The sequence below is a fragment of the Sarcophilus harrisii genome, chromosome 4 (assembly GCF_902635505.1).
Source record: "Sarcophilus harrisii chromosome 4, mSarHar1.11, whole genome shotgun sequence".
Taxonomy (NCBI): Eukaryota; Metazoa; Chordata; class Mammalia; order Dasyuromorphia; family Dasyuridae; genus Sarcophilus; species Sarcophilus harrisii.
The window spans coordinates 437,602,636-437,616,396 of record NC_045429.1 but is presented as its reverse complement, the minus strand read 5'-3'; the positions used below and the strand labels follow the sequence as shown (position 1 = coordinate 437,616,396).

General features: G+C 44.5%; 1 protein-coding gene across 1 annotated transcript in view; it reads right to left on the bottom strand.

The window, feature by feature from the left end:
- The window catches only part of NXN (nucleoredoxin), a 134,230-nt gene extending 129,110 nt beyond the window's left edge, over positions 1–5,120 (bottom strand). Inside the window, exon 1 of the mRNA XM_031968738.1 lies at positions 4,620–5,120. Within this exon, the coding sequence (XP_031824598.1) occupies positions 4,620–4,997 (378 nt within the window). The 5' untranslated portion in view covers positions 4,998–5,120. The remainder of the gene's footprint in view (positions 1–4,619) is intronic.
- Between the last annotated feature and the right edge of the window lie 8,641 nt (positions 5,121–13,761).

The window sequence follows — 13,761 nt, the reverse complement described above, 5'->3', positions numbered from 1 at the left end:
AGGTGGGGGAGCCCTGAAAAGGCTCCTGGTCACTTACAAAAACCACAGTTCAGAAAGGGAGGGAGAGGAAGCTCCTGAAAAGGTGTAAGTGACCAGATCTCCTGGTCATTTACAAAGACCACAAAGACTTAAAGACCACAGTTCAGAAAGGGGCAAGGAGAGGGAAAAAAGGAGGGGGAGCCCTGAAAAGGTTCCTGGTCACTTACAAAGACCACAGTTCAGAAAGGGGCAGGGAGAGGGAGAAAAGGAGGGGGAGCCCTGAGAAGGTTCCTGGTCATTTACAAAGACCACAGTTCAGAAAGGGGCAGGGAGAGGGAAAAAAGGAGGGGGAGCCCTGAAAAGGTTCCTGGTCACTTACAAAGACCACAGTTCAGAAAGGGAGGGAGAGGAAGCTTCTGAAAAGGTTCTTGGTCACTTACAAAGATCACAGTTCAGAAAGGGGCAGGGAGAGGGAGAAAAGGTGGGGGAGCCCTGAAAAGGTTCCTGGTCACTTACAAAGACCACACTTACAAGGACCACAGTTCAGAAAGGGACAGGGAGAAAGAGAAAAGGTGGGGGAGCTCTGAAAAGGTTTCTGGTCACTTACAAAGACTCACACCCATTCCTTTTTCTAACTGCTATATCTGCTCAGGATTCTAAAACCTTTGCAGGCCCTCAGCTTCGCCACATCAACGCCATTCCCTGATGATGGCACTGCCTGCATCCAACATATCCAGGCAAATGCCTGGTATCCTTGACTTTGAGCACCATCCCTCCTTCTCTGTACTCCCACAGCCAGATTTCAGGCACTCAGAGTCTCTACAATTGCTTAAATGGACACCCCGCCTTCGGTCTCTCCATTCTCTCATCTATTTTCCCACAGCTGCCAAAGAGATATATTTCTAACACACATGTCTGACTATGTCAGTCCTCTGTTCAAAAAGCATGCTTGGCTCCCTGTTGCTAACTCCATTTTTGGCAACAGAAAGCCCATCTGACTCCTGGGACAAGACTCCAGGTCTGAAACCAAACTAGATGCCCAGGCCCTGGAGGGAACCTGGAACTGCAGATGCTTTGGAATGTGCACTCGCTGCTTGATTCCAGCCCAAAGAGCTCGCATTTCCGGACCTACTACACATGACTTCCCTTCATATACTGTAGACCCACTTGTTGCCCTTCACTCATAACAGGCCTAAGGACTGGGCCACGGCAAAACGCACCCTCACCCCCACCCCCAATCTCAAATGCATTCTTCCTTTATTTCTGCCTCTTGAAAGTCTTTTAAGTTTCCTTCAAAACTCATCTCCTAGATATTGAGGCCTTTTCAGAGCTCCCTATCCTCAGGAGAAATTAACTTCTGTTTATTTTCTATGAATGTATATGCAAAAGATAGATATACGTGAGCTATAGATGGCTCTTTATGTGGTGTTTCTCCAACAGAGTATAATGCTGGACTGTTTTTTATCTTTCTAAGCAGTACTCTAACACATAGCCTGGGATTCAGGAGGTGATTAATAAATGGCTGCTGATCCCAGCATCTTTAATCTATATTCAAGAAATCCAATTAGAAAACCCAAAGCAGCATTGTTTCCATAGCAGAGATGACTTTTGCATTGAGTGAGTTTTGCAGAATATTTCACTCTGTTATAAACAAGGGGGGGTGAAGTCTGTGGTCACCGAGCTTTTTCCTATATCAAATTAACTGGTCCATATGGAAAGAACTTTCAACTACTGGCATCCTTAATACAATTTTCTTTCAGTAGCTCGGTAAGCATTTGCTAGAAATGAATGATTGTTGAATACATTTGTGTTCTAACCAAATGAGCCCAGATCCATGAGAATATACAATATTCATTTTCTAATATGAAAGATAACAAACTTTCCTCCAAATCTTGATTCCATTCTTTATCAGTGAAAAATACTCAGTAACAGATCTTAATCTTTTAAAGATTTTACTTTAAGAGTATTTTGGCAGTGCAGTACAGAGTTTCAAATGCTAGCCAATTTTATTAGCTACTCAATGAGAACACTGATTTTTTTTTTTTTTTTTTTTAATGCTAGGGAACACTAAAATTGGCTATAGGGAACATAAGATAAGCTTTTGGTAAATAACTTTATAAACCTGACATTTTCCCCCTTAAAGAATTATTTTTTAAAAAAAAACAACACAAACATCCCAGTGCTTTTTATTTGTCATGCATGCTTATAATTTGCACATATTAATAACTAGCTGCACAGTGGAAAGAACAATGGGCCTAGGGTTGGAGCACCTGGTTCTTCTCAGAGTTCAATACTGTCTTGGAAACTTCCAGATTATGTAAGCCTGGGCAAGTTGGGTCTGGACAGCCAGTATAACAAGGCTCACACACTACTTGTCTCATGTGATTGTTGTGAACAAATGTGTAGCTAAATCAAAAAGTGCTATATAAAAAGTGTCATATCAATGTCTTGGATTATATAGAAAAGTATGCAAAATAATCCAGACTATAGCTTAAATCCCCAAATTTACCTTATTTAATTGCTATGCTATAAGAAATGGTGAATACAGAGAAGCACAGAAAAACGTCTTTGAGCCAAAGCAGCCTGAAGTAAACCAGGAAAACAATACACATGGACTACAACATAAATGGAAAGAACAACAAAACGATCCAAACCAAATATTATGCAATTAATGGCCAGGTCTGAGCCCAAAGAAGAAACAGCCTCTGTCACTTCCTCGATCTTTGGGGGGGCCTACAGGTGTGGAACACTGTAGAAAGGCAAATTTATAATTATGTTGGGTAATTTTTCTGACCAATTTTTTTCCTCCATTTGAGTTGGTGATGGGAGGATACAATGGGAAATGTAGGTGAAGTATAAACAAAAGATATCAATAAAAATATATTTTTTTAAAAAAGATTAATTTATCCAATTAGGGCAGAGTAATGAGGAGTTGTACCAGTTTTCACAGTCTACCTCAGTGCCTTGCAAATGAAGATGTTGAAGTGGTGAGAAGCCTTCCCAATATCAAATTTACAAAATTACAAAGGAGAAAGCCTTCCTGTTCCGGCATTGTGGGTAGGGGTCAACTCCCCTCCCCCACAACAAATTTATTAAATTGTGTTATCTATTTCCAAGCTCAGAATGGTACCTCCTCCACTCTCAAAGAACAAAGATTTATTCCAGACATTTAAGACCACTTCCTAAGAGAGATTTTTGCTTTGCTCCTTCAACCTAATTGAGTTTTTAGGCAGATTACTCCTACCTAAGATACGGGTTTGGTGCCAACCCACTCACTAAGTGACCCCAGATATTCCTCCTACACAATTCCCCTGATCACCTCATAAACTGAATGTCTTAGAAGAAAAGGTCAATAGTTAACGATTCACAATTGACTTGATTTTATTAGTCACTAAAATGAAACATCCGGCCCCAAACTTTTCATTTTATTCCATAAATGCCCCGTTCAAAGATACCTTTTAATCCAGATGAACTATTCTCCATGATTTGACTCGTCTCCGGAGTAATTCAACCGGCAGTCAAGTGTCAATGTCACCCATTTTCTCATTTCCACAAAATCTTAAATCTCCAACTACCAGCTCGGGACCCGAATCTAAGACGAAAAATCTCGTGCCCCCTTAGAAAGGGGAGCTGGAGGCAGGCACCGTGCACCCGGCAAGCAGCTCTCCCTCCGGCTAGAGGAGCCTGATGAGTGAGAGCTAGCCCACAGGGCCATGGGGTGTGTGTCTAAGGGGGGGGGGGCTTCTTGGGGCAAGCATCCCACATGGTGAAAAAAGCCCCTCGTTGGCCTGATGCTGCGCAGGGAACGACCCAGGGACTAAGGGAAGCCTTCCCAGGCGTTCAGGGCGCTTCTCCTAACCTTTTGTCAGGATCCCTTTCACAAGGCGGGCGTATCGGGGCGCCGATCACCGCGGCATCGGTATCAACGATGCTGGTTCTGGAAGCTTGCTCCCGGGAGGGAAAGGAGGAAGCCTCCCAGTTCCGGCATTGTGGGTAGGGGGCCAACCCCCCTCCCCCACAACAGACCAATAGATCAGCTAGAAGTCAATAGGCTGAGGCGGAGGAAGGGGCCCCTCCAGCAACATCTGGCCGGCCTGGGCTCCGTCCTTTCGAGTGGGAGAAACCGATTTCCCCAATGGGGCCCAAGAAGCTTCTTCTTGTCCGGGAATCTTGGGGAAGAGGGAAGGGGGCACGCTGGGCCACTGGGAAAGCAGTCGGCGCTGGGTCAATGGCGCAAACACGGTGGGGGTGGGAAAGGCAGAGAAAGGAGCGAGGCGAGCCTGGACAATCCTCCCCCGACGCCGCCCCCCCCTCGGACCGCGATCGCGGGCGCGGGGAGGGGGTCTCGGCATTCCCGGTCTAGCCAGTCCCACTTTGGGAATCCGCACCGACACGGAGCCGGGGGCGGGGCGCGGATGTCAAACTTTTTGCCGCCCGCTTCCCCGGGAGCCCCGGGAAGCCCGGTCTCCGCAGCCCCGGGCGAAGCGGGCGGTGCGGCGAGCACGGACCGGCGGCGAGGGGAGAGGGCAAAGCGGAAGGATCGTGCCCGGGGGCACGAGGCGCGGGCCAGGCCGGCCGGGCTGCGGGGCGGCGCGCTCGCAGGCGTGCCTGGCCGGCCAGCGGCGGGGCCGGGGGCTCACCTTCCGGTGCTTCTCCTTGTAGGGCAGCGCCAGCCACGGCATGTCCCGCACGAACTCCTGCCACTGCTGCTGGTCCTGGTCCGAAGACACGAACACGATCTCGAGGCGGCGGCGCGGCTCGGGCTCGGGCTCCGGCTCGGCGGCGGCGGCGGCGGCGGCGCCCCCGCTGCCCGGCCCCGGGCCCGGCGCGTCCCCCCGCAGGCGGCCGTAGAAGGCGGTCAGGCTGGCGCTGAGCTGCGCGCAGGGGGCGCTCAGGCTGCAGCCGAAGTAGAGCCCGAGCAGGGAGATCCCGCGGGCGCCCAGCGAGTGCACGTCCACCTCCTCGCCGCCGCCCGCCACCAGCTTCTCGCCGAGCAGCTCCACCAGGAAGCCCGACATCCTGGAGCGAGCGCGCGCTGCGGCTGCCGCCCGGCCGCGTCCCGAGGCTCCGACCCAGCGAACTGCGGGCAGCCGGCGCGCAGGCGGCAAATGCGGACTGGGAGAGCGGCGCCGTCCGCCCGCCCCCTCCCCGCCCCCACGCCGCCGCCGCCGCCGCCGCCGCCGCCCGACTGCCCGCCAGGGCCGCTAGGGGGCTCCGTGGTGCCGCGGCGGCGCCCGCTGCCCGGGGGGCTGCAGGCAGGGCCGGGCTGCGGCCAGGTGGGAGCGGAAGGGGCCGCCCCGGGAGGGCAGCGGGCGTGCTGGGGGGTCCAGGCGCCCCAGGACGCTCGATCCGGAGCCGAAGGGCACCCAGAGGCCCATCCCCTTCTCTGACAAATCGCGTGGGAGGGTGAGAAGGCGAGGGGTGAGCTGGGACCCGAGGCGGGCAGAGTTCCAGTCCGGCCCAGACGCTTACTAGCTTTGTGACCCTGGCAAGGCCGTTAGCCTGCGTTTGTCTCCGTTTCCCAGGATTGTCGGGAGGCTAACCCGGGAAATAATCACAAAGCGCTTAGCCGGCGGGAACCGCACAAACGCTAGCGAGTACATCAGCGGCAGGGATGGGACTCGAACCCGAGTCCTCTGCGGACTTGCTGTGCTCCGGAACACTCGCAGGCTCTTGGGCTTAGAGCTGGAGGAGACCGCCAGGTCCCAGCCCCAATCCCGGTCCCTGCCGGCTTTTCCTCTGGCCCCCGAGTTCTCTCCAGGCTCTGTCTCCGGGTCTGCCCCATGATGCGCCCATTGCAGCACCCCTGCCAAGCCAAGCAGCCTTTCCATCTTCACAGAAATCCCCTCACTTCCCATCATTCCCTTCCCCCCCCCCCCCCCCCCCCCCCCCCCCCCCCCCCCCCCCCCCCCCCCCCCCCCCCCCCCCAGCCCCTTTCCCCACCTCCCGGCCTTCCTCCAAAGCCGAGTCCCAGTTCCCGCCGGCCATAAGTTGTCAGGCACTGGAAGTGCAGGGAACCTCAGAGGCGGTCTGGCCGGGCTCGCTCAGGCCCAGAGGGGACCATTCAGCCGACGTCTAAAACCGGGCGGCCAGTAGTGCTGCTCCTCCCGGCCCTTTCTTCTCCTCCGTGAGCCTGAGGCGGCAGTTCTGTCTCTCTCTCCCCAACTCCCGTTTTACCTTTGGTCACTACCACACAATCAGCCCCCTTAGGGACCACGCCTAAACCTTCTGCTAACTAGCGCATAGGCTCCTTGGAGATGGGAACCGTGTCTCCCCGTAACATCCATCCTTCAAGCACTCAAGTAAAGCGACACTTGTTGGTGTCGCTGGCTGGTTTCACTGAATGGACGCACTGTGCAGTTTCAGAGCAGGCCAGGGGCGCATTCACCAGGGAAGAGGGGCAAGAAAAAGTGGACATCTCAAGGCATCTCACCCCTGCTACCCCACCATCTGATGAGCACCTAAGTGGCACCCAGCGGCACCAGGGCTCTTAACAGGTGGGTCTGTGATTCAAATTCCCAGGTCAGCAGGCAAAAGACTCAGTCCCTAGGACTGAAATCAGAAAGGAACCTTAAATATCATCTGTTCCAAACCCCTCATTTTTCAGAAGAGGAAACCAAGGGCCTGAGTGCACCAGAATGAGTTATCCGGTGCTGTTTACATTTGAACCCAGATCCCCTGACTCAAAAATGTTCTTTACCTCTACTCTGTGTCAAGAGTACCAAGTTTTGCTGTCCAGATCCAAGATCACAGTTACAAAACACTGGGGCACCCCCAACCTTAGCTTTTTAAATGGGGATACCCCAGAAATCGTAAAAAGTTTTTCTTGGACTCTACCACCATCTAGTGGACAAATCCCCAAACAAATGTCGACATTCCAAACTCCAATATGAAAACAAGACACTACCTTGTGCCAAGCAGAATATTTTGATTTTCTATAGTGGCTTTCCACCAACAATCTTAAAATGCTTTACGGGAGCTAATTTAAGCCTCAGAACATAACCACAACTTTCTGGCACAGGAAGGAAAATTCAGGGCTAAGATTCTCAATTTTGTTAGTGTAGAACAAGGCAGTACTTGGATTTTCAATTCAGTAAAATGTTACCACATAACCCAAGAAAAGATTGAAGGGAAAGCCAAGAGGAGAGGAGAGGAACAAGATACGATTTATATCTCCTTATTTTCACCATTAGTACTGTTGCTCACTATGCATGTGAAAATCTTGGGACTGCCTGTAATTACAAGGAAAATTATTGTCCTAATACACAGCATAGATGGATTTCCATGTTAGTTTTTAGAAGGGGTACGCATCAATGCATTGGTCACTATGGTGACAATATTAACTGGTTACTGCCTAATTACACATAGATATGTATGTTCAATTATAGATGAAATGTTGGGTTTTTAATTAATTCACTTGGGATGTTTACATAACATGGCTAAAGGTTCCTGAATGTCTCAAAAGTTGTATGTGTGAATGCTGCAGCTTTTTGATCAAAACATATTCATTAATATTTATAGCAGCTCTTTTGTGGTAGCAAAGAATTGAAAATTAAAGGATCACCAATTAGGGAATAGCTAAACAAGTTGTGCTCTATAAATGTAATGGAATACAATTTTTTAATTAAAAATAATGATCAGGAAGATTTCAGAAAAACCTGGAAAGAATTATATGAATTGATGCTGAGTGAAGTGAGCAGAACCAGAACATTGTACACAGGAACAGCAGTTATTCAATGATCAACTATGATTGACTTAGCTCTTCTCAGCAATACGATGATACAAGACAATTCCAAAAGATTCACGATGGAAAACACCATCCACATCCAGAGAAAGAATTATGGAATTTGAAACCATATTGAAGGATACTATTTTCATTTTCTTTTGTTTCCTCTTTCTCGTAGTTTTTCCCTTTTCTCATTCTTCTTTCATAACATGACTAATGTGGAAAGATGTTTAACATGATTGTACATGTATAACCTATATCAGATTGCTTGCTGTTTTGGAGAGAAGGAAGGAAGGGAAGAAAAAATGGAACTCAAAATTAAACAAAAGTGAATTTTGAAAACCATTTTTACATGTAATTAGTAAAAATAAGATAATATTAAGTACAAAAAAAAGTTTTTTTTTTAAGTTTGGAATGGTAGTATCTTAAGGGAAAAAACCATATTTGTTAAGCCCCTTTCAGCATGTTTTAAAGCACTCTTTGAAGCATGTTAAACATAATTTTAAACTCAAGCTTATAGATACGCAAATACGTTACGTGTCAGGAAAAGGGCAAGTCCATTTAGCTGGAATGGTAAGAGAAGAGGGCATCATGGGACTTGCAAGTTCAGGCAAAATAGTGAACTCATGATTATACTACTTCCTTTGGCTAGTGTTACTGATGTATAGGGGCAAGCCTGAAATAAAATGGCTGTGTGTGTGCATGTGTGTATTTAGCACTTCACTTTTAGTATTTTACAGGAAAGCACTTTCCACTGGAGTGTGTCCAAACCAGCATCTGGCACCTGGGAAAGTGAGAGTTTGAGCCTACTACACATGAAATAAGAATCAGTGTAAATAAAATTTAGAGAATCACTGGTAAAGCAGGTTTTGGTTTGAAGCCAAGTGCACCAGCTGCCTTTTAAATTGGTGTGGAAAGGGGAATTTCCAATGGAAATGATTCCAGAATTCTAATACTAGTGAGAGCTTATTATAAAAAGTAGCCCAATGAGGCTAGTTTAGCTTCCTAAAATAATAGTTGACATCCTTTGAATTATGGAGAGCACTCAATGTTTCTATGGATAAAAAGACTAACTGCAAGAAAATGTCCCTCCTGGTATTTAGCAAGTTATACATATTGGTCATTCAGGCATATTATTATTGCTCATATATTCATGACTTATAACATGTTTGGCAGTATGTGGAAATTAACATTTACATTTATGGAGCATATTGCTTGCTCACAACAACCTAGTGAGATTGTAGGTATTATTATTCCCATTTCACTGATAACTAGAAAATAGATCCTAAAGGTTAAGTGACTTGTTCAATCATGGCAGAAGGGCAGCTCCAAACTGTTTCTCTGAATTTAAGCCTAGGGTACTTTTCACTAGCCTAACATTGCTTCCAATAAACAAGATGTGTTCTGTCAGTTGTAAGGCACTATACTCAAAGGCATATGAAATCATATATGCATACACTCCACATATATATTTATTCTTTTTTATTACAGGTTAAATCCTATTACAATGAAGATTTCTGTCAAAAGTATCCTATAATTTATACACCACAATACACACAAAATGGATGTTTGGATTGAACAAGAAATTTCATGCCACAAAAATAATTCAAAGAGATTAAGATTGGGTACTTTTCATAACTATGGCTAGTAGAAAAGTTTTAACAAAACAAGGAAGGAGGCAGTCTCCCAAAAATGAATAATTTCTGTCACATGAATTTGAAAGCTTTTTTTTTTTTTTCTTATTTTTGGCAAGGTAATAGGGATTAAGCGACTTGCCCAGAGTCTGTGTATACAACTAGTAAGTATTAAATGTCTCAAGTCAAATTTGAATTCAGGTCCTCCTGACTCTAGGGCCAGTGCTTTAGTCACTGCGCCATCTAGTGGCCCTAAAACTTTTGAAAAAACAAAATGAATACTGCTAAGATTAGAAGTGAAGAGTTGAGTGAGAAAAATCTTTGCATTAAATATCTTTGATAAAGATCTGAAAATCTAATGTTTATTGGATATAAATATAGATAAAATATTCCCAATGGATAATTAGTAAAAGGATGTGAACAGCTGTCAGAAGAATTACAGATTTCTAATAACCAAAAGCTTGTTCCAGCTCACTAATAAATAGGTGAAATGAAGATCAAAACAACGCTGAAGTTTTACTTTACACATAGCAAATTGATAAAAATGACCAAAGATGGAAACAGTGAATGCTAGAAAAGCTAAGGAAAGAAAGGCATATTAAGAAGCTCTTGATGGAACATATGATCATTCTGGAAAGCATTTCAGTATATATACATGTATGCAAGGATAGGTGTGTGTGTGTGTTTTTAAGTGACTAAAATGTTCATATCTAGAGATTCCACTGCTAGATACATATCCCAAGGAAGTAAAAACCAGAAATAAAGATCTCACATACACTAACTTATTCCGTAGTAGCAAAGAGCTAAAAAATAAAAATAAAAAGATTCCCATCATTTTAAAAATATCTAAACAAATTACGGCATATGAATGTAATGGAATATTATTGTGCCATAAGAATGATGAAAATAGGGATTTCAGAAAACTCTGGAAAGACTGATACGATGTGACAGAATAAAACAGGACAACTTGATACACAATAACTACAACAGGGTAAATGAAAAGAACAAAGCAATGGAATGGAATGGTAGATAATTCAAATGCACAAGAATCTTAGCTCTAGAAAGACAACCATGTATCTCACTTCTTTTCAGAAATGAAAGACTAGGGGCATGACTTGTTACATATACCATTAGATTTAGTTGAGTTTTTGCTAAGTTTTGCAGAGCAAGCTTTTTTTCCCCTCTTTATTTTAAAATGTTTTGTTATGATGAATGGCTCACTGGATAGGTGAGGAGGGAAGAACATATTAAGAAAGGAAGATGATTTTTTAAGAAAAATCCCAAAGAGATAATAAAAAAGGAAAAAGAACCCACATGTGCAAAAATATTTGTAGCAGCCCTTTACATGGTGGCAAGGAACTGGAAACTGGTTGGATACCCATTATTGGGGAATGGTATATGTTATGGTATATGAATGTTATGGAATATTATTGTTCTATAAGAGATGATCAGCAGGATGATTTCAGAGAAGCCTGGAAAGACTTATATGAACTGATGCTGAGTGAAATGAGCAGAACCAAGAGATCGTATACAGTAACAAGATTATGTGATGATCAACTCTGATGGATGTGGTTCTTTTCAACAATGAGGTGATTTAGGACAATTCCAATTGATTTGTGATGGATAGAGCTATCTACACCCAGAGAGAGGACTGTGGGGACTGAATGTGGACCGCAACATAGTATTTTCATCTTTTTTGTTAGCTTGGGTTTTTTTTTTTTTTTGCTTTTTCATTTTTTTTTCCTTCTTGATCTGATTTTTCTTGTGAACACAATAAATGGGTTAATGTATTTAGAAGAATTGCACATGTTTTAACATAGATTACTTGCTGTATAGGGGAGGGAGTGTAGAGAAGAGAGAAAAATTTGGAAAACAAGATTTTGCAAGGGTGAATGTTGAAAACTATTTGTGTTTTGAAAATGAAACCTTTTTTTAAAAAAGAGAAATGAATGGCAGATTGATTTCAGAAAAGCCTAGAAAGACTTACATGAACTGATGCTGAAGTGAGCAGAACAGAACACTCTACACAGTAAAAGCAAGATTATGTGATGATCAATATAATTGACTTAGCTCTTCTCGGTAATCCATTGGTCCAGGACAATTCTAATAGACTTCAGATGTAAAATGCCATCCACGACCATAGAAAGAACTATAGAGATTGAATACAGGTCAAAGCATACTATTTTCATCTTTTGTTGTTGTTTATTGCAGTAATGGACCAACATAGCATATTTATGTGATTTTGTGGTTTTTCTCCAGATGCTTTCGGCAGCCTCTGTATAAGAGCAAAGGTGGCAAGTAAATGGTAGGAATGATCCAAGGTTGAGAGTTGGCACTTATTGTATGATAAGGGGGCATTTGTGAGGGAGGGCAACATAAAGAAAACATGACTCTCCTTGTGGCTCAAGTTGAGGAACTGTAAGGTATGTTGTTTGATGGAGCATCAATATGTGTGCTGCCAGTAGAAAGCCAGGAATTGAGAAAAGACCGATTGTGAATCAGGCTCTGCACTCTCTGATGAAAGACAAGAAATGTCCTGGAGGTGTGCAGATACCATCAACCGTCAGTCAGCACGTTTTAATTAAGACCCACTATGGGCAAGGCTCTACTATGGAAAATACAAACTATTCTATCAACATGTTGATGAAGGAAAAAGGTGTGTTTTGAAAACTTACTTTGTTGTCAGAACTTTCATTGCTTGAGGTAAAAATAACACATGGAAGCCTGCTTGTATAACATGGGCCACACAAGACATGTACAGATATACCCCAACTGCTTCTGACCTACCCCACGTTCCATCCAGCATCTGGGCCCAGTGGGGGCCCCCAGTGCCCTGGCTGGCCCAGTGCTAACAGGTCTTGTCCTCTGTATGACCGAAGATCCAGAGGGTCATTTAGGCCTCCCTTGTAGATTGGCAGCAAGGTAGGGGGAGAAGCAGCTTCTTATTGGCTCTCTTCCTTGGGCTCTCCATGTGGCCTTGAGTAACTGTCATTTTCAGTGATGGGTACAGAGGGGCTGGCCCCTTCTGTCATCATGGTCATGATACTCAGAGAACTGAGGCTTAATTGAGTTTCCTGCCTGAGCCCAGATTGTGGCTCTCTGTTAGTTTTTATGTTTCTTAAGTAGGTGATTGAACATTAATCTCGATATAAAAGTAGCCAGACTTGGAGTTGAGAGGTCCAGGGGTATATCAGGAGAGGCTGACTAGCAGCCAGGGTCTCCCTGTAAAAGGGTGACTGGAGTTGTGTGGACCGAACAGAAGCAAGAGGAAATATGGTCGTGCTCTCCCACAGTCTCACAAACTGCTTTATTTCCTACTGGGATATAAGTACCATTCTCTTTTGAGAGTGATTGTTGTTGTTCAGTGGTACTAGATTCTTCACGATCCCATTTGGGGTTTTCTTTTCAGATACCATTTCCTTCTCCAGCTCATTTTACAGATGAGGAAACTGAGGCAAATAGAGTCAAGTGACTTGCCCAGAGTCACCCAGGGAGGGAGTGTCTAAGATTTGAATTCATGAAGATGAGTCTTTCTAACTCTATCCTGTGTGCTACCTAGCAGTCTTCTTTTGAGAGTTATAATAGTAGTTATAAGTTAAGTGACTTTTGTGGGAGTTTTATGAGTTAAAGAGTTAGAAAAATGGAATCTAACCTCTCTTATTAGACTCTCTCATTAGAGGCTAGATTCTCCCAGGACTGAACCTGTTTCAGACCACCTACATAGGTCCGTAGATCAGAGGAACCCCTCAGTGGAGAAAGGAGTAGGTGGAGTACTCCATCTCCTTGGGCTCAGAAATCATTTCTTAATGTTAGAACAGAATGTCAGAAAAGGAGAAATTACAGTAGGCAAATATTTATATTAGGTGGTACTAAATATAACCAAAAAATATCCAATGTGATGGAATCTTGGATTAGGAGAGACCACAATTAGGAAGAAAAGGAAGGTACAGATGCACTGAGTCAGGGAGGGAAAGAAAATTGTGGTGGTGGGGAACCTATCAACCAGACTTGGAGTGGAACAAAATTGACTGATCAGTGAATCTGGTCCCCAACAGGTCAGCCTTTTCTAAAAACATCATTGTCCCCAGTGGAGCAAAAAGCCAAGACTACCCCTCTAAAATGAATTGCCCCTTATCACTCCCAAAGGGCTAATCAAATTTATTTTAAGAGCTTGAAGTATGTGTAATTTGAGAAAAAAAAAACAAATCACGCTTTTTGAGCAGTCTGCATTCGAGTACTAAAACATAACTATAGACAAATCCCTGAGTCTCTTCATTTGTACATGATAATTCCTGGACTATGAGCCTCACAACCTCATGTTGTGAAGAAAGCATTTTATAAACAGTGGTTTGCTATACCAATTTAGGCTGGTCATATTATACATGTAAGGAAGTTCAATATTTGCAAAATGGAAATAATAAT